The sequence below is a fragment of the Gallus gallus genome, chromosome 1 (assembly GCF_016699485.2).
Source record: "Gallus gallus isolate bGalGal1 chromosome 1, bGalGal1.mat.broiler.GRCg7b, whole genome shotgun sequence".
Taxonomy (NCBI): Eukaryota; Metazoa; Chordata; class Aves; order Galliformes; family Phasianidae; genus Gallus; species Gallus gallus.
The window spans coordinates 57,662,300-57,686,083 of NC_052532.1; the positions used below are offsets into that span (position 1 = coordinate 57,662,300).

Here is a 23,784-nt window from a genome sequence, read left to right on the forward strand (position 1 = left end):
TCCTTCCCTTCAACAAAACAACAAAACACCAAAATGTGTGAAGACCAGGTAGAAAAACAAACTCTGAATTTCCCTTACTGTCTGACCAAATGAAATCAATGAAGTAAAAATGAAAGCATGGTAATTTAGGGAAGTTCTTAGGGTGGAAGCCCATGAACCTAGGCTTTTTGCCTTGTTTTCCTCTAGCAGACATGCTTTTTATTGCATCAGCATAATTTCTGGCAAGCTTTGTTATGTTAAACTCAATATCTTTTTGCTGCAATAGATTCCAAATTCATGAGGAAGTAGGGAACAAGTGAGAAATTAGGACAAGAGGCAAATATATTCAGAGGAGAAATTTTGGAGAAGATTTGTTATTAACAGTGCCATAATATGACACAGTGGGTGAAGGTGAAGAGTGATTTTCTGGTTGCAAAGACACCTGAAGGTCTTTAGGTCTTTCAGATTCTGGCAGGGGCTGATTTTTAGATAGTCTTTCAGTCAGAATACCTTATCTTTAAGAAGCGTTTTTGCAGAGCCAGAAGTGCATTACAGGTGAAAGGGTTTTAAGTGATGATCGTCAAATTAGCATCTATTAGAAGACTTCTCCACAGAGATTACTTGGCATAGTAATCAGCAGGAAGCTTGGGATAACAAATGCAATACTGTGTCTAGAGGGCCCTGTGGGTGAAGAGAGCCAGAGAGGTTGTGGAGTCTTCTCTGGAGATATTCAAAACAATCTGGACACTTTCCTGTGGAACCTATGCTGGGGAATGTGCTTTATCAGAAGTTGGACTAGATGACCTCCAGAGGTCCCTTTCAATCACCACAATCCTTATGATTCTCATAAGAAAGAGAGTGACAAACGGTATGCATGAAAAACAATGCAGCTCCATCCTATACAGAAAAGTGATTTGCCATCTGGTATCAATGCCTCTCTTCGAGACAGGATGTGCTGTGCATTATAGTGTGCCCCAGTACTGTCTGCCCTGTTAAAGGGAAGAGGTCTGAACTTCTGAAATAAGAAGAGCATAGGAGTCCCAAAAAAAACAACACAAGAGCTGAGAACACTTACTAGAAAATGAGGATTTCTTGTTGTCCCTGTTGACCTTGGGAACCTGGGCTTCACTCCATTGACCTCCTTTCTTGTTTCTGGAGTCACTGACCACTGGTCCTGCTAATGAGAGAGTCTGCAAATGAACAGTCTCTTCAAGAGCAGGCTTTTAACATTTATTTATTTATTTATTATTAAAGCAGGCTTCTATTCTGAATGAAGGGACAACAACTCCAGAGGAACCTAAATCTCTCAGTGCTGGTAGAGTCATTAAAAACAAAACAAAACACCAAAAACTTCTGTTTTGTAAACCAGATTCCTTCAAAGGAGAGTGGTTATGGTTTTTCACATCTCCAACTGAGAAGCTATATTCTTCAGGGTGATGTTGTTGCCATTTACCTAGCAACAAATTAAGATGTCCTGGAATGTTTTCATTGAACAAATCAAAGGCAGTGCTGTGTGTGGGGGGGAGTGGGTGGGAGGGGGCTCCTGACGGCAGGTATTTATTTTGATTAATTAGCCACTTTGGGAAGAAAGCCCTCCTGGATAGTGTTTTGAAACTATGTCTGTGGCCAGCTGAGCCAACAGTAGTATGCGGATCTGATCAGGGTTTGTTTGTTCACATCTCAGCAGAGGGTGGGTTCGATTCTGAGCCATAATACCTATAGCACGAGAAAGTGCTCCATGAAAGCACTGCTCTAGGACTGAGGGAGGCCCATACTCCAAAACCTTTAAAGGGTACCTATATCTGATCTCCCATTATATCTAAACAGGCTGAGGGATCAGTAAGCAGCTGAGAAGGAAAGGTCTGGCAGGTGCAGGCTGCTGAATGGGTAGTAGGGGAAAACTGAGAAGTTTTCTTTCCAGCTGGCCACTGTCTTTATCACTTTTCCCTTGGAAGGGCATTGGAGCAATGAAAGTGTTGTCTGGACCTGGGCATCAGTTTTCAAACAGAAGACCTGGGTAACCTAACACTGTACTTCACTCCTGCGTTTTGTTTCTGACGGACACAGTGATGCTGCTTGTGGTCAGATGACTATGGTAACTCATTGAAGTAATGGAGGAAAACAATCCCCCCCATCCACTCAAGACTCTGGCCAGCAAATAAAAGCTTGAACTGACTTTCAGATTTTTTATTCCTACTGTGAAGTCCTAATTTTGAAGATGATTTACTTAGATAATGCTGGACAAAGGCACTGCAGCTAGCCTTGCTGTGGCAAAGACCTGAAGGACTTGCAATAGGAGTGTCTGTAATAGTAATGGTCTGCCATGTTAGGGGAGGGTGAAGAATAATATGACCCACACTGTTCCTGTTTTTTTTGGTCTTTTTTTTTGGGGACCCTTTTTTTTTTGTTTTTGAATAAAAAAGTAAGTCATTGCTTAATTATTTCGCCTAGAACTCCCTTCCTGCCAAACTGCTGCCACTCTGTGATAAAGTGTCTGCATTAGTCAGCCACAGTCTTCCCTGCCTTGTGTTCTTGCTTCATCAGAGACATTTTCCTCCACCACATCACTCCTGAAAATGACAGTAATTGTTCCCATCTTGGCTTAAAAATAAAAATGGTGGAAGGCAAAAGGAAATTAAAAAAAGGAATGATGTCTGCCAGATGGTATTTAGTTTATCTGCAACTGCTCTTTGGGTTTTTGGACCATTTACAAAGGAAGCCCTTTCGCCTTATGGTCATCCCTTCCCTTTGTAAAACTAGTTGAGACAGTCTTGCAGGAAATGTTCAGCATTAGGATTTGAATACTTCCACTCCTAACTATCAACTGTACTCTCAGCTCAGCACCAGTGCCACATAAACAATTCAGGGTGGACTCTAATTGGCATCAAATTACCTTTAAACTAGTCTGACAGTGCAAATGGGGCCTTAAAGGCAGCTTGGGTATAATTTACATCTGCTTGAAAGCCTCTTTATCCTTCCAGAGTTTTATGAAGGGACTTCTGTGTAAGTGAGAATTTGGCCTTTCTTTTGCTTTACCATGTGTACCATGTGTGGTTATTTTTACTTTTTTTAAAAAACTTTTTTTTTTCCTTTTTTTTCCTTAATCTTTTCTCTAAACAGTGATTTGAAGCTGTGTGTTGTTTGAACCTAAAATGCTAAAAAGAAAAGGGTTTTAATACAAAAACTATCTGAGTAAGGGGTGATTTTTGCATGTTAAATTCCTTCGTTTCATTCCCAAATTAGGCAAACAGATGCAGTTAATACTGTGTCAGTTCTTACCTATGGATTTGCACAGAATTAGGTAGTTTTGTAGCAAAAGGACAACCCAAACTGTTGAGAAGGACTTTTTACCTCTTTGAGCAATCCCAGAAATAGACATTATTGAAGTACGACTTGCTCAGAGGGCCAGCATGCTTCAAAAGTGCCTCTTAAACCACAGGAGACGGTATGCTCATACACACGTTTTCCTGTAAAGATGGATTAGCTGGAGATGCTTTGCAAAGGCCATGTGCTGAATAGTCATCAGACTTCTGTGTCTGGCTGCTGTTCAGCTGATGTGCTTCTGAGCTTTTGGTTGTAGCAGATTGTCTGTTTTCTTGGTCTCTTAGGAATATTTTGAACTCTCAGGCTCTTTATCTGATTTTCTTTCATGGAAATAGTGCTTCAGAGCTCTGCTCTCATGAGCTTCCTAGACTGCTGCTGAAGCCCTGAGATTCCCTAAGTCTGAGCCTTTCCCAAAGCTGAAGTCCTGTGGGGAAATCTTGTTTACCATCTGTTTCTTTAGGATATTGGATAGTGGCAACAAACAGATACATTTTGGAAAAAGTTTCAAAATCAATCAGTCTCTGCCACAGTCGAGCACAACAACAGCAACAACAAAACCCAAACACCAGTACCTTGTAGGTTTGAAATCTGTGAACTGAATGTATTTTTGCCATCTTGTTTTTATCACAGTTCCTATGCAGTCTTGAGTCTGCTGTGTAACTTCTTTAGTAATCCAGAAACCTTTGCCTGTTTCCTGTTCCCTTGGCAGACTACTCCTTCAGGAATTTCTAGTTTTCAAAAGAGCTTGTGAGAGACTGTTTTTTTGTTTGTTTGTTTGTTTGTTTTTGGTTTTTTTTAAAGTAATAGATGTATTTTGCCCATGAGAGTAACTGATGAGTGATCTGTTCTCCTTACCTCAACCCTTGAGCCCCTTTCCAATGTATTTTCTTTCCTTCTTCCATTGAGGAGGGAGGGTGAGAGAGTAGTTGTGGTGGAGTTTAGCTGCCCATCAGGGTGAAACCACCACGCTATCAAATAGCGCTACTAAGCCTTATGTTCAGGCAGATTCTTTAGAAGTATCTGGTCTGGTTTTACAGTGTTCTCTTGAAAACAGGTGTTTTTTTTTTGTTTTTTTTTCCCTCAACACAGCTTTTCCTATGTATAGCTGTAAAAAAAAAATCAGTCCTGAAGTTTATGACAGGATCAAATATCTATTTCCTTATCTTGGCACTAGTATAATAATAGAATCCAAAAGGAGTAGGTGTCTCTTACTAAGGCTTAATTGACTGGGATGTGAGTCCAAACTGGGTAGCCCATATTCAGAGACCTTTTCCATGTTCTATAACGATGAAAATTTTAAGTCCTCTTCCAATGAGCATAGAAGTTATTTTCTTCTGCAGAATTCTAACCCAGCATTTCCATTGGCCATTTTGCTTTGCTTGCTTTTATTTCTTTGTTAGTCTTTTGACTAACCCACACAGATATATTTATTTCCGTTTCTTTTCCTGGGAAACCCCTCAATGCATGAGACTTTATTTCCATTTACTTTTGTTTGTTGCTGTCTTCAGTAGTTGTTTCCAGTACTAGCAGGTGCATAAAAGACATGAAGAAACATTTAATTGCTCTTTCCTCTCAGCTTAGCTTCAAAGAGAAATGTTTAAGCATCATCAGCTTCAGTGAGACTTGAGACTGTAGATCAAAGACCTGCCAGCTTGTAGTCATTCCAACAAAGCATTATTAATTTTTTATTTAATTTCTCAGTTACATAGACAATCTGGCATACATATTTTAAAGGTTGTTTTTTTTTTTTTTTCCTACAACCTTAAAAGCAGATTAAATATTAAGAAGAGGTGACTGATTTATAAAAGCTCAAATGCAGAGATTTTCAACTTTTCTTAACTGTGGATCCCTAAAAACTGTGGTACTGGCAGACCCTTTAGATATGTCAGCTTACATGCTAGTTTATCATAGTCATCATGGAAGGGAAGTAGTCATAGAATCATAGAATGACTAGGGTTGGAAGGAACCTTAAAGATCATCAAGTTCCAACTGCCCTGGCACAGGCAGGGTTGCCAACCACTAAGTCAGGAACCTAGATCAGGTTGCCTAGGGCCCCATCCAGCCTGGCCTTAAATGCCTCTGTGGATGGGGCATCTGCAGCTTCTCTGGGCAGACTGTTCCAGCACCTCACTGCCTTCTGAGTAAAGAATTTCTCCTTGACATCTAATCTAAGTCTGCCCTCTTGAAACCATTCCCCCTTGTCCTACCACTATCTACCCATGTAAAACGTTGATTTCCCTCCTGCTTAAAATCTGCCTTTAAGCACTGAAAGGTCGCAATAAGGTCTCCCCTGAGCCTTCTTTTCCTCAGGCTGAACAAGCCCAACTCCCTCAACTTTTCTTTGTAGAAGCGGTGCTCCAGCCTTCTGATCATCTTTGTGTCCCTCCTCTGGACCCATTCCAAAAGCTCCATATCTTTCTTGTGCTAAGGGTCCCATATTTGGACTTAGTACCCCAGATGGGACCTCACAAGGGCAGAACAGAGGGAAACAATCTCTCCCTTCCCCTGCTGGCCATCCCTATTCTGATGCAGCCCAGCATACTGTTGGCATTTTGGGCTGCAAATGCACACTGTTGGCTCATATTAAGTTATCCCATAGATTGCTTCTCCAAAGTGGCCTGATCCACCACCTTTTCCTGCAGGCCAAGGTTGAAGGTCAGTCTGCAGTAGAAGAAAGGTCAGCTCTGTACAGTTCTGGATTAGTTATGTTGCTGTCAGCTTTTCACATTAGGTTTGATCTTTACTGGATTGTACAAAGCTGTTACAATCAAATTGTTGTTTACAGAGAAAACAGTATATTTCTGAATGATAATCCATATAGACTACACGCTCACTTGAGAGCTTAGCTTTTTGAGTGATTGAAATAGTTATTATTGATTTTGGTAAAACTATTGATTTCAGTAAAACTAGTGCAAAATTATGAACAGGAACTTGTTTTCTTATCATTTTTTTGTAATGCTGAACTTTAATAGCTCAGAAGACTCCCGCTGTGTAAAAAGAACGCTCTTCTAGTCAGGGTCAGCTTTTAAGTTCTCAACATGTAAAACAGTAATTATTTTAAATTTCTGGTTCTGTGAATTTCATAGTCTGCAGCAGTAATAAAGAATGGGAAATGTTCTGGAAGCTAATGATAGGCCAAGTTAAGTTTAATAACAGCGAAGAAATGTGATGATGTCACCTTCTGCTGCAGTTTTTTTTATTGCTATCAGCCCAGCAAGGTTTGAGTGAGGCAGCATTTGAAGAGGTGATCCTTAAGAGTTCCCTGGAGCAAATCTGGCAGGAAATGGAGATGTACATGGACGCTCATAGTCAGGTGACTCACAGTGGAGCCCTGAAGTCTAATATATTTATTATCTGCTTCTAACCAGAAAGAAGCATCCAGCACTGAAATGTGGACGGCATGTTAATTCCAAGTTCCTTGTCTTAGAAGGAGCTGGGTGGTTGTAGGCACTGCCTGATAAATGAGGTTTGTACAAGGTCCTTAATATTTCAGATCATCACTTGTCTTACTGTGTCTTTTGAAGGAGCTGGAGCTTTTAACAACCCTAATTTTTTTTACACTTTGATGATTGGTAAATCCAACCAGAATTCCCCATGTGCTTAAATGCAGGATTCCTTGCTTATTGTCATACGTGTTCAGGTGCATAGTTAGCCTTATAATTTTTAAACTGTAGTACGATGTGTTATCATAAATAATGCTTTGCTCTCACACAGTGCGTTTTGTTCTTAGACCTCAAATTGGCTGCACTTTAATCATGGACGTGACAACTCCTGTGTGTGGTACTTATATCTTAAAACACTTTTAAATATTATGCTCCCCTCCAGTGATGCTCCCCAGACCTTCACTGAAGAGTTCCCTGGAAACAGCGATATCTTCAAAGAAGCTTTATCATTATCAAAGAAGCTTTATCATTATCAAAGAAGTTTTATCATTATTCACTATGGCTTAGTTTGCATAGTAGTAGCAGTTCTAACTGTGACCTGGAAAGGGTAAAACCAAGTGTGCAGTCTGTCTAGTAAAATCTGGCAGATATTTATGGCTTATGGTTGCCTTTACTCACTTGAAAAGCCAGATTAATTCTGTACTGCTGATGTTGGCAGACCATAGAACTATACTGCGCTTTGAGATTCTTTTCTGTCATATTAGTAGCCTAGTGCTGAGATCCACTTACGTCCTTGGCATTGAGCTGATCAGCAGCCTTGGGATCAGAGGGGAATTTTCCTGCATGGCAGATGGGAAGGTGTAGTTGGTGGTGGTTGAGCTTTTCCTTACTTGAGATGTTTCTGATAATTGTCTTTGACAAATATTTCTTCTGAAGAGAGAAGACAGTGGCAACATCTTCTGTCCCTCTACTGTTTTTTCCTTCCTGTGATAGTTGTGGTCGTGGGTCTGTCTTTGTTAGCCGTTACATTATGAGAATGTGCTGGACAGCTTTTGAGGTCTGTGCTGGAGTGATGTACAATCAGTCTTAAATGAGCAGTTAAACCATTCCATGGTTGTTTTTGACTACAGGCTGGACTGAGTGACTCAAAGATCCCTTCCCACCCTGATGTTCTCATGTTACAGAAATACAGAAAGCTTCTGAAATTAATGAGCATAAGTTTCATGCTCCAGACCCTTCATAGCTCTGTTGCCCTTCTCTGGACATTCTCCAGGGCCTCAATGTCTTGCAGGGAGGGGCCAAAAACTGAACACAGTAGTCGAGGTGTGGCCTCACCAGTGCTGAGTAGAAATAGAAAGCTGCACTGCTTTGCAGAATTACCAGAATTCAAATATCAGTCTTTTTAACATGATTTTTTTTTTCCCCAGTTAGTGGATTATGCACTTGTCACTGTTCAGTATTTAATTTATAAGTCACCTGTGTGTTTTGTTTTAGTTTTATTTGTAATGTGGCCAAGCTGGTGATTTAAGTTGGCCAAGGGGTGATTAGAACCAGGTGTCAAAATTCATCCAATGGAGACCCAAAGTTGCTGCTCTCCAGCAGCTGTTTCATATATGATCTGTATATCTGTCTGTCCATATCCTGGCAGGTGAAGTGACTCTGTCAAGATCCATCACCCTGCCTGTGATTTACATTTGCTGGGCATTTCAGCAGAGCAACTGCTGACGGTACAGAGATGGAGTAGGGTCTGTCTGTAGTGATGTAGCCATAGAGAGAGTTGAACTTTGCTGAGAAGGCAGCCCAGGGTGTCTAGCACTGTGACAGCCTAGTTATATAGACAGACCACTTGAGTCTGAGTCTTGACAAGGTGTCACATTTCATCAGTAATAAATCTGCTTGTTAAAAAAAATAAAAAGAATAATAAAACATTCTATTAGTCATGAAACATACTTGTCTCACGAGAAGCTGAGAAAAAAAGGCTTGATTTAAATATTTTTTTAAATTAAGTGGTTTTTGAAGCATCTTTAAGACAGAAGAAGTTATTTTACAATATAAAACAATTGCATAATTCATGTTATATATTACACCAATGGTGCAGTGTTGCTCAGAAGACAAAAAAATATTCTTACTTTAGTGATTTTAATCTTAAGATAGCTTGATATTGCATGTTAACTGTGTTTTTGTCCAATTTCTCATTCAACTCTCTTATCACTGCCATCTGCTTACTTGTTTTAACCACCTCTTTTACAGCCAGACAGTCTTTGCCCTCTGGCCCCTCCTCCTGAGTATGCTCACCAATCCCATTTGAGTTTACAGGGTTAGTGTGCTAAGCAATATTCAAGTGTATGCAAAAGTGAGTGCTATTCTGAAGAACCTCTCTCTATATCTAGTTCTATAGCTTCTAAGTCGTCCAGCATTGTGGCTTACTGTGCAGAATTATTTTACTGTGGTCTTATCTACTTGTTGTGCCAGCTGGTTTTGTTGATCTGTAAAGCATTCGTTTATGCCATAGGTTATACTCTAGCAAAGTACTTAAAATTGTTTGTAGGTAGGCTTGGTAAAAAGAATGTGATTAGCTCAAAGCTAAGAACCTACCTAAATGCTTAGCTGGATTGGAGGTGTAGAAAAGAGAGGAAAAAGTTGCTTTGATTTTGTTTAATGTGTTTTAAAGCTGTTTTATCCTAATATCACCAGGAAAACCTCTGGTTATGAGCACTCAATGCAGAAGGCTTGCCGGACTTTTCTTTTGACTTCACAGTTTACTGGGTCTGCTGGCTTTTCTGAACCATAACCTCAACCAGCAGCTCTAATTTGCATGAGAAAATGTATTTCTCTCTCTTAAGTAATTTTAGGGCAACAATATCTTAAAATAGTGAACGTAGATGGCAATGAAAAGCTGGTGTCACCAGTTCATTTGATTTCTGCATGTGTGAGGAGAGCAGAATAGTTACACAAGCCCAGACTGCGGCAGCCCACACAGTAACTGTGGCTCTGAGATCCAATCTGTGAATAAGGACAAAAAAAAGATGAACCGAGTGGCACAAGGGCCACATTCTGTTCTTGTATTAAATTGGGCAGAGCCAGTACTAGAACTACAGTGGAAAAAAAGATAACTGTATCCCACTGAAAATGAAGTCTGAAGGAAAGACATGAATGTATTTTTCCAGTTCATTATCCTACTTGCTGGTGTTTGACTTCTTCCATTCCTCAAAGCAGAGTGCCCTGGTCCCCACAGGCACCAGGGGATTTACTGGACTTAGTTTAACTTGTGATCACTGTAGGACTGCCCTAAATCCAGTGTTACAAGGAATACGTGTGGTTGCAGTACCTGCTTTCATGAATGAGAACTTAGCTGGACTGAATTTTTGTTTTGCCGATTGCTCTGAGACTAGGGCATTAGGTGTCAGTGAGACCTCTCAAAGCTGTATAGAAGTCCAGGTGTTTTCAAAGAAAGGAATGTTTGTTGAGTTGTCTTTGCATACTCTTCCTCTTCTGCCATGTTGCTTCTGGAGTTGTAACAAGCTCCTCATGGAATTCACACTGTGCAGTTTCCTGTGTGTTATTTTTCAGATTCAGGTCTTTACTATAGTTTTCCTTCCCCCTTGTTCCTCCCCACGTGAGCTTTTGGCATCATTATATCAAGGATGGCACTTCAGCAAATGCTTAACCTGATTGCACTGCCTAGACTTGAAGGCAGAAATGGGCTTTGGCACTCTTGAAAAAGTAAGAACTGAGGCAAATGTTTAATGCTTTTTATCATGCAAACTGAAAAACTGTTTTCCCAGAAAGACTATTCATATTTTTTTTTATTATGAAAGTTGTGATAGTGAGAAGGAGGGAAAAGGGTGCTTACTTGCTGCCTACTAGTGCTATTGCTGAGTGCAGCCTATACATAGGACAATACAGAGTCTCAGGCTCTTGCCTTCCCTCTTCTTCCTAATGGGCTTGGGACAAACAGCTGTGGCAGTGAGTAGACCTGGGCTCTCTTCACAGCTCTTCCTTGCCTTGTTGTGATTCTTTGATCACTGTGCCTCTCTTTGTCTCTTCTTCTTTCTGTGTCTGTTTAAATTACCAAAAGTAAAAGTGTGGGAACTGGCTGCTGCTCTGTGTTTGATCCTGCCTACCTGGTGGGACTTAGGGCCTTCTGGCAGGACAAGATGTTCTTACAATACAAATAAATATTAAGAAATTTCTGATTTGCCTCTCTGTTTTCTGTGGCTTTGGACTCTGAGTGTATTTGATGCTGACTGACCACTTCACCATCAGTCTCACAGTCTGAGCGGACTGTGGGAATTTCCGGGTTCTCTGTGTTTGGCATCGATACTCTCAGCTATCACTTAGGTGCCAGGGAATCAGGTTCATCCTGTGTTGAAAATTCTTTGAAGTGCCACAAAGCAGAACTTCAGACAGAAACATGCAATTTCAGGGCAGCATTGGAAACAGTGGCTCAATGTCCATACAGCATTCATGCAACGTGTAGTCTTCCTTCTCCATTCTCAAAATGTCAGTCCAGGGTCCTCACCAGTTTTAGTGGTATATGAGGATACAAGAGGATTGAAGCATCTGTCTTAACTTGTGCATACTGTGAGATGTGTTCTCAGCTGTGAGGCCATATACAGAACGCTTTCTACCTAATATTAATTTTCTGTTTGTCTTTTGCAGCACTTTTACAGGCAGTCATAGCTGGTGATCTGCTGAAGGTAAGCACAGAGTACTGAGTGTCCATGTTTTCACAGCTACTTGAAGGTTCGATATGCTGTAAATTATATCACACCTCTGCTCAAAACATAAACAGGCTGCTGTAGGGACTGCTGTCAAATGCCATTTTACAGCCTTTCCAGGAAACCCTGAGTATTAGGGAGCACATCAGTCAGGTGAGGTGTGAAATTTGAGTGAATAGGATCTGGTGTTAGGCAGCACCTTTCAGCCTAGGGTCCATAGTGCACTGTACAGAGCACTGTGTCAATTATCAATAGGGAAATCAGTGTACTGGCAGATGTAGCACTAGGCAACAGCATAGTTCTGATGCGGTTGTACACAGTAAAAGATGTTTTATTGCAGTGATGTTGGTGGCCAAGCAATTAGAGTTATAGACATTTTAACATCTTCCTAGGCAACTACAGGCCAGGTAGAATGAAACTCAGTTTGATGCCTTACTGTCTGATAGATATCTCAAAACCAATAGCGTTTTGGTATGGTCAATTTTTGGTACCTTGCTTTGGTAGGAAAAGGCATCCATGTAAAAAAACCTTGTTCTCAAAGTCTAAAGTTCGATGCCTGACACTTATTCAGGCTGTGTGTTTCAGTAGCCAAATAGGGGTTTAAAACATGTCCCTGAAATTGAATGAGGAGTGTGATTAATGATTGCAATATTATCTGCAAAAAGCCAGCTTGGAACCATTCATATATATGACAGTACTGTTAGGGCAACCCTTGGCCTGTAGATGTACATTCCATTCCTTCTCCCCTAGTGTGGCAGCTGCAGCATCTAGGGAATGTTCCTCAAGCAAGCAGTCATAAAAATATTCTTCTGTTTCTGCTTCTTGAAAGCTTTTTCCTGAGTTTGCTTTGATAAGGAAACTTGTCCTTCTTCAGTTGTCATGTGTCATAAATAATGTCCCACTGTCACCAGCTACTCCCTCTTTTCTGCAATAATCTGTTTTACAGAAACAGAGTTTACAGCAAATCTGAGAACTGACCAGTGGATGTTCCCTGTCTGTTCTTATCCTGGATAGTGCTTTTCCCTTGGAGGGCTCTGAATAAAAGGGAGCGTGTGAGAAGGAAGATGTGTGGCAGCTCCCAGTGGATTTTTCAGTCACTGGTTTAGTCAGAAAGTGTTTACTTTGGGTATGCTTCCTTTACTGATTAAAAAAAAGTGGAATTTTCAGGAGATAAGCCAGAATTTTCTATCAAATACATATATTTTTAAATTTCCTAACAGCTTCACTGGAAGTGTTTTTGCAAGCATTTATAGCAAGCAATAATTCACCACCCATAGAGCAGCAATGTCTCATTGTTCAGGAAATATGATCTGCTCTTGTTAACCCATATAATTGTCAGTGCTTCTAGTTTATTTTTTTTTTCATTGGGGCCTAAAAGCTGGCTTTAATGTAATATTATATTTCATTGCATTGCATCGTTGTACTGATCTCCTGCGGAAATTAGTACATGATTTGCCTGCATATCTGTTTTTCTGCTTGTCCTGCATTGTACTTCTTTATGGGTATGTATGTGTTTTTTTTCCTAGTTCATAGAATGCTGTAAAAAAGGAGCCAATTTGCTAATCCAAGGACCTGACCACGGCTCCCTGTTGCACCACGCTGCCAAGAGTGGGCATGGCGAGATTGTGAAGTATATCCTGGAACATGGTGAGTCAGTGTGCAAACCTATGGGGAGCTGTACTGCAGCCAAGAGTGTCAGCCAGGTGAAACCACACAACGCAGTATGACTGGGAGCTTCCTCACTCATTGTCGTCACCCTCAGCCAGATGTCCACTTGCAGCAGGCATAAGCAGGAGACTAGGAATGTAGCAGCAATAACAGGGATGGCTCCAGATGAAGGGAAACTAAAATAATTATGGGTTTCGAGGAGAATGGGTATTTACACAGATTCATCAGTTGTGATGCTATGAAGACCCAGTGTGATGCTCTAGTTTGCCCTCTGGCATGAGACTCTGTGGAATTACTTTGTTTTCCTCTTAGAGCATGTGTTGTAGAAAGCATCTAATCTGTGTAAAATCATTAACAGAAATGGAAAGTCCCTCCTACCATTGATATTATTTCAGTATTTAATAACACCAGTTAGGAAGCCATGCGTTTGTTTCTAGACCGGATTTGCCTAGTTTCCTTCACAACCTTCCAATATTTTGTCTCTTTTTTTTTTTCAAGACCACCTGATAACAAAAATTTGTAATATCCATTTAAAATATTTATATTTGTATGCTGTGATCTTGCCATTTCAGTTTTCTCCTTCAGACACTTTTTATCTTTGTCAATAACAGTATTGCAGGCATGTTTACATGGGCCGTGTAAGAATTTGCATGTTTAAATATGTTTGAGTTAGCAGTATTTAGGAGCTTCTGCCTGTTCAAACTACTGTGATCTTGTTGACGGATTGCTGGAAAATGATATAGGCCACAACAGCATCACTGCTCGCAAACACAGAGACTATCTCTGGCAATTATAACATATTAACTAATGCCTGAAAGTTGCTACAGAAATTGCACGGAGAGAAGAAAAAAGCAGTACACATAGTAAACAAGGAGGCAATAATCCGTCTGTTAACATTTATTTTAGTTGGGGTGAGATTTGGCTTCACTTTGGCTCCTAGAGTTTAGGTTTTTACATACAACATGATATAGTTAATAGGTCTAAGTTCCTAAAGTAGTCAAAGTAGTCACTGGAGCCAAGCATGTGATCTAGTTTACAATTAGTTACCTGTATGCTTCATTTGTTTATCTAAACATAACTGTCCATCATAATTTGCTCTTGAATATCCGAGACATCTGCATGGGTCCATAGGTAACGTGCAAGGCCTGTAGAAGATTCATATCCTTCCGGACTGGCAACAGGAGCCCAGACAAACATCCCTGTAATTCCAAATTCATACCAAGGCTTGCCTTTCAAAATATCATAAAATATTCATATGTGGGCAGCTGAACTGTGCTCCAGTTATTTGGCTAAGGGGAGAGTCTTTTCTGTGTGTAGAGATACCTACATCTGGTAGATACATGTAGCTGGCCTTATATCCTTATTCTGGCTCTTTTTCTCACACGTTGTAGCAAGTCTTACTATCACTAAATTTACTTCTTATTTGACTTCTCTGGATCATCTCATAGGTTACAGTTCATTTATGTGCCTCTAAATTCCATAGATAGACATAATTTCACTTAATTCTCTTACTCTTTCTGGTTTCTTCTCCTGGTGCACATGACCTGTGCCACTTCACTCTCATGGATGCCTCTCCAGGACTTTTCTTAGGCACACATACCTTAAATTACAGACTGACCCAGTTACCATTCTTTCAATGAGGGTTTAAAATGAGATCATTTAAGCTGGTGAGGATGTGAGCAGGAAATCCATGGGAATTTTTGAAGTGAATAGAGAAATGTAGGGGATTACGGACAGTTAGACAAAGACAAACCAGAAGGTTGAGAAAATGTCAACTCAGTTCCTCTCTCCCCCCTGTGTCCCCAAGGATGACAGGAAGCTTTTGCAGCTTTCCAGACATATGTCCTCTGGGCTTCTCCAAATGCATTGTTTGTTTAAAATTCTCTGGGGATCAGAGAGTGCATGGGACAATGCTCTAATAGGGGCCCCCTCTTTCTCCCACCAAGCAATTAATGAATCTCATTTCTACCCTGGGTACTTCTCAGTCACAAACAAGCTCTCTTGCTGAATCATCATCACAATGTCCTTGTTTTTATGTTGTGTTCTCTGGCACCTGGCATCTTCTCAGTAATAATTAGTGTATGAGACCCTATCCAACACTACTAATATCTGAGGCTTTCCCTGTATCTAGCTTCTCATTTCTGTCGATAGACACACTTGATAAAAATGGATCTTACTCTTCTTCTGGTCATTACTTTTGTCCATCTCTAATTCTCCAATAGTTTGTCTGTCATCGAGTTTATCAAGAACACGTGACTAGAGATGGTTAACATTAATAAGAGCTCCACAGCAAAATACTCTCCAGCACACAGCACAGGAAATCTGTTATTAATCACAGAGAAAATCTTCTGAATGTAGTTCAAACCGTGACCAACAGCAACAAAAAATGATTGTTAGCTATCTGGTGTGATGCTACTGGGGTGAATTAAATGTGGTACAGAGGTGGTAAATCCCTCCCTGCCCCCAACATACACACTCCAGGCATAGCACTGGGATTATGAAGAAGAGGAAATTGTGTTGTGCTGTCCTTTGTGGTGATGGCTTTATGCTTTCTGCACATATGCAGGGATATTAATATAAGAGATTACACTGTGATATTGATCAGAATGATTTCAGATGTTAAGGGGGGGAAAATAACCCTTCTCAAGTTAGAAAAAAGCAGAGATGAGTCAAAGAGATTGCTGTGATACTAATCAGTGGACTAGCATGAGCCTGGAATAGCAGCTGAAGCAGCAATGTAGTAGGTGTTAGAACAGCTGCAATGTAGTAGGTGTTAGAACAGCTGCTTACTGCTGCAGGAATGGTTGTGTTGGTTGCTGTTCCTTCAAAACAGTTTCTCTTCATCTCCTATGCATGAGGGGCAGATACACAGACCTACATGTTGTTCAAGAAGCCTTCATAAGTCAAGGGTCTTTTTCTTGTATTGAAGGGGTCACCTTTTAAGATCTGTCTGTAGCTGGGCTAAGAAACACTTAGCAAGAAAACAAGGGCCAAACTCAGTAGGTATCAGAATCACATCTGTTTTTTTGCTGCAGTCAACTATCTCACACCCCAATGCTTACACATTAAAAAAAGTTAACTGTTTGCTTCCTTCACACAACCAGTAGGGAACGCTTAAGAATCTCCATTAGAAAAGGATCTCCTAAATCACCGGCCGTATTTGGAATCAAACTTTATTTGGAATCTTCATCTGGAAGTTCTGAACTGTTTATTTTTTATAACAGTTATTGAAGACAGACAATCCAAGATGTGTCTTCTTTTCTTCTCTAGAAGCTCAAAAGACATGCAAGAGTTCTGTAGTTAATCTACAAAACGTCAGTTTTCAACAGAAGAACGTTACTTACAATTGCTTAAGAGTTCGTGTTGGAAACTTCTTGTGGAATAGTTAGTCCGTGCCATCCTGAACATCTTTGTGACCTCCGACCTCAATGTCCTTGCTTCACTAGATAGCATCCTCTAGTAAACAAGAGAATGCATTTGTTTTAATTATTATTAGGTTTTGTTTGTTTGTTTGTTTGTTTTGCTTGGAAAGCAAATTCTACTGTGACAGAGATCTGTGTTGAGGACAGTCTGTCAGAGATTGAGTTTGTCTGACATTCACTGATAGCTCTAGATTTGCACAGTGCTTTATAGTAGGGAAACATTTGTGAGATGCCTAAGTAGTAAACAACTCAGATTTCCTAGAAGGCACAAAGTATAAAATAGTGTGTTTTATTTTCTAGGTTTACTAAATTTGAGGTTTATATGAGTGAGACAGTTAAAATGGAAGGCATCTTTCCATAATTGGACTACACAACATGTTACAATAGAAATTCAGAGCCAGAAGACACTAGTAGTCCAAAACAGACACTGTTAATCTTCACATCAGGTAGAAATGAGGAGTGCAAAGTTGGGGGAAGACCTGAAACAGTTCTACTTTTGCAGGTGACTGTTATTTTAAAAATATTCCCTCTTTGGCAGTAATGAACCAAATCCATTTTTGTCCTGTATATCAAAACCTTAATTAACTTATTAACCAAAGAGGATTTTGACAGATGAACTCCCAGAAATGCTGCTAGTGGAAGCTATTACTGTTAAAAACAAATTCACTTCTTCCCCAGTTCTACGAAGGGAGGGACTGATAGGACCAGGGACTGGCAAGGGTTAATAACTGTGGGTCTCCTGTGGGTAGCTGTAACCACCTCCACTGGAGAGGGCAGGGTGTGTTGCAGGCTTGGAGGCCTTTTGGACTGCGTGGTGCTGTATATTTTGGAAATGCCTCCTTTTGCCTCTCTTTTATGTTGTAATGAACTCAGCTAAAGGGCAGCTGCTTTCTAGCTGCCTTCTCGTGCTCTTCTCCTGTCCCCAGCTTGGCCTGAGAAATCAGAGAGGGGCTTTGGTGGAATGAAAGGGGGCAGAAGGAAAGAAGGAAAAAAGTTAATAATTCTACACAGACAGTCTATTGGAGATGTGAAGGAAAGAAAGTGATCTCAGCTGGGCTTCCCCTCGGTGTGTCATGCTTTTCAGCTCCTTTCAAGCAAACTTCTCCCCCCTGTCCCTATCCTGCCATTCTTTAGTCCCCAAGTCTCTCTCTTTCTCCCTCTCTCTTTTTTTTTTTTCTCCCTCCACCTCTCCACACATTTCTATCCTTTGTTTTTATTTCCCCCCCTGCTGTTTTCCTTGATAGAAATCTCACTCATGCATTTCCCTTCCGGATTTCTATGGGGTTATTTTGTCCTCTCTCTCTCTGCGCCTTGGTCTCCTTTTCTTTCTTTGCCTCTTGTCCTGGAGTAAAACAGCCGCCTCCCCGCTGGGTCAGGATGACATTGCCGTTAGCTTTCCCAGTGCCAGCCCTTCCCACATCTGTGCAGCTTTTGTCCCAGGGCAGAGGGGGATTTGGAATGGTCGGTTGGCAGCGCCAGGGAGACTGATGTAAAAATGAGGTCCAAAACAGAGGGGAAAGGGAATTAGGAGGAGAGCGTGATGTGGTTTAAGAGAAGCACAAGCAAAATAAATAAGAAATAAAGGAAACAACTTGGATTGAATGTGAGTTGGGACCGTATAGTTTTAGAGATAGGCCAAAGAGAATAAAATGAATGAATACTGACACCATGTCATGCTGTGAATTGATTAACTGCAATATCTGGCCTTAAGTCTGACCGGGCTGGAGTCAAGTTGCTCCCATTGGATATTTTGTTTGGAATAGTTTGCTAGAGAGCTCCCATGTGCACTGGTAGGATGTACCTGTCACCTGTTTAGGTTTGTACTTATAGACTGCTCACTCAATCCTCAGTACTTGGCTCCCCTCCTGACCAGTTTTCCTTTGTCCTTGGTTTTCTTTCTCACCACACATACTGTGTTCCAGGTCTTCTGTCCTCTCAGATCATATTCTTCTAATTTTTCTCTCTTTTTTTTCTGTTCTTACCAGAGTAAGAGTGTGCCCAATGCAGCCAGTTCAGATACTTTGCTGCACCATCCACCACAACCTTCACTGCCCTCTCTATGAGCAGAAACACAGTATTACTAAGTTTACACTGCAGGTCATTCCTTGTACCTTTCTCTGGGAGGTAGTATTGCAACAAGCCATGGGAAATGGCTTATTGAACCTTTATTTTTGAAATAACATGATTTTCTTTAGTCCTGAGAGATATTATTCATCTAGTTGTTTTTATTCATCTAGTTGTTGGTTGTTTGGTTTGGTCTGTTTTTGTTGTTATTGTTGTTTGTTTTTTATCCTTAGATTCTTAGCTGTTATTTTTCTCAACAAGGGAACTCTGCTTAGACTCCTGTATCCTCCTGTGCTTATAGGAATTTGTAGGTCATGATTATGCTTCTTTTGGATGGGGAGCAGTAAACCCACAACAGCCAAGTGAAACTGCTGTGTGGTGTAGCATGAGACTTAGGAGAGTGGCTAAAAAGCTTGGAGAACTGCTGCAGTAGATATGCAGTGCTCTGTGCACCGAGTTCGAGGCATGCTACCTTTTTGACCACCTCTTTCTTATGATGGTGGAAGGTGAAGGGAAGGAACTATCTGCAGTTCCAGGAGCCATGGCAAACAGCTCTCCCAAACATACTACGCATATATGTTATAAAAGGAGTGAGGGAGAGATGGACTGCTCTTGTCCATGTCAACATATACTCACTGAAAGAAGTGAAGAGAGGTTGTGTGTGGGCCTTTGTAAGTAAATAGTGTGAAATTCCTCAGATTCAGGTGAGATTTGCCATAAGCTCTTGAGGACTCTTGAATTTGAAAGTCAAAATGTGATGAAGAGACATATTCATGCACAGGAAGCAAAATTCCTGTAAAGTTTCACTATTCCCCTTGCTAAATGCCCCCTACCATCTGACACTATGCTCCAGAGCAGTGGAGAGGATAATAGTAAGGCTGACTAGAAAAGGAAAAGTTCTCATTTCAAATGCTATCCAAATCCTAGCTTTTCCCTATCACTGTAATTCAGTGATGGAATTTGCTGCTGTAGACATCTGCCTGTAGTGAATATCAACAACAAAAGCACATCAACAAAATGATTTTTTTTGTCTCATTTAACAAAAAACTTTTCTATTTTGCTTACCCTTACTTTCCTGATCATTGCTGACCAGTAGAGTACAGGATTTGCATATCAATATAAAGACTGCTGGGAATATTCCACCCTGATCTACATTCTGTATAGTGCTGTTAAATAGAGTAGCACAGGGATGTCATTCAGGACAGAATTTGGCTAATTTCAACTTCCTAATGACATTTTCCCTCTAGTACTAACAATAGATTTTAACTTGCAATATATCAGGGTTTCCATTATATCAGCATTTCCAATGTGCTGTGCTTATGTGAACCACTTAATTGAGCAAGGTGAAGAGTGAGAAAATAAATGCCATGAATATTCATTCCCGGTATAATTTAGAAGCTGCTATTCCCTGGCACTGAGACTCCAGCAGTGACTGTGCATTCAGAATTTTGTTAGTGCAAGGGTTTGTGCAAGCAAATGTTACCTTGAAGTTTGGCATATCTGTGCTAACTGAGTTTTCTGTTGATTTCTTTTACATATTGCATATGTACATTTGCATATGCAAACAAATGCTACATAACATAATTGACTGTCTTTTTCAGGTCCATCTGAATTACTGGACATGACAGACAGTGAAACGTAAGTACAGTCTACCGTGTCTGTATTTGTATTATGCTAGCCAACTTCACTTGTTTTTCAAAATGGCCCATCTCTTTAAAAACAATTAAAAAAAACCCCACAGAAGTGCCTTCAAATCTGAAAATAACAGACGCATATGTAGCTTTTAGACCTAGAGCAAATGTTTCTTGAACTCCAGAAAGGATTTCCTCTCTACTGCTTCCCATTTCTCATAAATCTTTTTAGAGAGATACAAGTCCTGCACTGAACTTTGATGTTTCCAGAATCTAGTCATTGAGGATCAACATGAAGGATTGATTTCAAAAGTCAGGACAAGACTTTTCTTATTCAGTGCTGGATGCTCTGCCTTAGTTGTTCTAAATGGATACAGCTTGTGCCATCAAAGATTTCTCTCAAGTAGTTAGAAACTCAATCAACTCTATTATTATTTTAAAAAAGACTTTACTTTCCAAATCTCTGTATAATCAAGGTATCACAATAATGTATATCAGTTGCTGTGAAAGTAATGCTTCCTTTTTATTATCTTATTTCCATGGAAAATACAACACATGCAAAGAACATAAGAACATCATCTGATAGAACACATTCTCAGCTACAGAACACTATTTTTTCAACATAGGTGCCACCATTAGTTGTGTATTTTTATCAGCAATTAACAAGGACCTGCATGCTGCACACATGGCAATCTGCATGGCCATTCAGAATATAGTTTGTCTTGTTGCTGTTGTCAAACACCACCCACCATCTCACTGTGCTCACATCCACCGATTAGTCTCCATAAATGTTCAGTAAGTGTCAATGAATGTCAGTGGGTGCTACTTTTTTTTCCGCATAGAGGAATTCAGTGGCACACCTTTGCTTTGTATGCACTTCCATGTTGGATACCATTTTGTCAGAATGCCCCTCTGCTGCCATCTGTCTCATGGCAACAGGATGTAACAGAATATTGGTAGGAAGGTTCATCCTTTACTGCCATACCACTGTCTGCCTTTGATGCTGTGGGCCAAAAAAAGAAAAAGAAAGAGGCATTATTTTTGGACCAGTCCTTGTATAAGTGATCCATAAATAACTCTGGGAAGCATATAGAATATATGAGAAACAAAACAACCTTTTGCATAAGGGTTAAATCTATCATTACCCATTCCACTACCTCTTGAAAATGAAAAGTTCAAGCCATAACTGCTAGCATGAATTTTTCTTTTGATTCTCAGAGTGAGATCAGGTATCGTCCCCTCCTGCATCTAGCTTTCATACATTAGAGATAGATTACAAAGTTGCCTATTAATATTTAACTTGCCCTATAGTTGGCTGAGACTGAAATTCCTTTCTGGGAATAGATGCTCTACTACATCTGTCTTATTACAGGTAATTCTTATCATTTTTCATCTTAGAGTGCGTGTAATTGCCCTACTTGTTTGACAGTAGTACTGCAGACACCTCTTCAAGCTGATCAAACTACTTTCCTCCTATTTCTAGTCAAAGCTGAATTGGCTTCTTTAACTTAATTAGTACAGTCATTCTCAGAATCCTGCTGCAAGTAGACCCACCCTGAATTAAGAACTTTGCAATAAACCTGCACCTACTACACAGCTTTCTGTTCTGAAAAGCTTGTGTTCAAACTTCCTCAGTAGCTCACTAGTACAAAAGAAAAACACAGATCTCCTCTCATGCATCTGTGATGGTCAAGTATCAGAACCAGGGCAGCAAGTGTACCAATCATGGCTTTGATGGGTATGATTTTTCTATCACGCCTCTAAGAATGAGATTCAGGTGAGAAAAAGCAGGAAGAAAAAATATTGACAGTTTAGTCTGCTGTGAAGAAAAGGTGTCCTCTTTGTCTCTGCAGCAGTTAGCAGAACTGTGGGTTGGATGGGAATGTGACGTTTTTGTATTTCTGAATACAAAAATATTGTGCCTGTTTCTTTCCCACTCCTCAGTTCTCCAACTGCTATTTGTGCACTGCAGGCTTACTGAGTCAAAGGATGTAGGTGCTAAGGAAGAGAGTGCACAAGTCCGCCTCTGCCAGGAAGAAGCAACCTTGCAGAAATACATCATCCCTTTCTGTTCACTGAACCTCCTGTTTCATAAATGTTGATGAGTGTGATGTGTCTCACTGCTGGTTTCTGTACTTTGGTCTAGGGGTGAGACAGCATTACATAAAGCGGCCTGCCAACGCCATCGTGCCATCTGCCAGCTCCTGGTGGATGCGGGAGCCTCGCTGAGAAAGACGGACTCCAAGGTAACCCAGCCTAGTCAACGAGTTACAAAACACTTCAGCCAAGCGAGACTGATCAGCATCCGTCCCCGCTGTGTGCATGATTGAGGCTTCCCTGTGTCTGCCAGAAACAGCTCTTTTTACACATTTTTACTTAGAAAACTGTATTGATTCAAACAAGTACAAGGGACTTCAGTTCAGTCCCCAGTGTGGGTCATCTTCACTATAGTGAGAGCTTGGCCTCAAACTATTCGGTATGTTGGGTGTGAATGAAGCATCTCTGTGGCACAGCAGCATCCTTCTCTTGTGTGGTCAAAAGAGAGATCTGTGGGCAGGGACCACCTGAGGGAGCCTTGGTTTTTGACTGCACAGTGTCTGTGAGGCTTGATTGTTGTGGCTGACTTGCTTTGTGAGGATGGCTAACCATCTTTTTTTGTCCTCACTTGCCCTTGTGTTCATTGGTGTGATACTAATGACAACTGTCTTTCCATGTAAGCTTGGAGAAAGAAGATGTATGGGAAAAATTAAAACCTAAGAATATTCTGGAAAAACAAAAGAAACAAACAAACAAAAAAAAACCAACAAAACAATCTAATTGCTTGGGAACATGGTACAGAATCAGCCCCACTAGCATTTCTGAATATAAGCAACCTGTATCAGTATTTGAGAGATGCTCAGATCAATGGGCTTCAGAGTTGGAAATAGCTTTGTGCAGCAAGAATGTAGGCAGTAGCCTATAAGCTGGAGAGAGGTCATCTCTTTTTCAGATCTCTTTTTTTCAGATCAGACTCTTCTTTGGTACTATATATTGTAAAAGATAATTTCTGCGAAAGCTGGAATCCAGATAAGTGGCTTTTGAGTTGTTAGTCTTCATCTATCCAGAAATCCAGAGAGCAAGAATGATTTTGTGGAGAGCTGTTATTGTGTTTTCAGTATTTTTGATTCTTTACGATCAAGACTATTGGCCCAATTCCACAGTAATCAAAAGGTAGCTTAGATAACAAAGTGATGCACTAAAAATTGAATTTTTTTTACTTGAAATAGAATGAGCTGCATTCAGTTTGTCTCAAGAACTGGGCATCTCTCTCTCCATGTTCTCAGTAAAGTTGAGTAGAGCACTTTTCAGTTGTTATCTACAGTACTGTGCACTATTCATTCACATAGGCACTGCACCCTCAGAATGAAAATTCAGTTCCTTCCAGTATGTGAGCCCTTCTGTGTAATGTATCGAAAAACATGTCCTTGCAGGGTTGAATGATTTGTCTTAAACAGCACAAGGACCTTGAAATTCCTTGGAACCTCACGAGTCTCCTAGAAACACTTGACTTGACATCTCCTTTATTTTTTGTACAATTAAGTAAATTCTCCAG

General features: G+C 40.4%; 1 protein-coding gene across 8 annotated transcripts in view; it reads left to right on the forward strand.

Moving 5' to 3' along the window:
* The window catches only part of DGKI (diacylglycerol kinase iota), a 209,810-nt gene that overhangs the window by 181,228 nt on the left and 4,798 nt on the right, over positions 1-23,784 (forward strand). For all 8 annotated transcript variants that reach the window (XM_025156048.3, XM_025156051.3, XM_025156057.3 and 5 more), the window contains 4 exons: positions 11,349-11,386; positions 12,934-13,054; positions 20,163-20,199; positions 22,339-22,438. In XM_025156048.3, the coding sequence (XP_025011816.1) occupies positions 11,349-11,386; positions 12,934-13,054; positions 20,163-20,199; positions 22,339-22,438 (296 nt within the window). The remainder of the gene's footprint in view (positions 1-11,348; positions 11,387-12,933; positions 13,055-20,162; positions 20,200-22,338; positions 22,439-23,784) is intronic.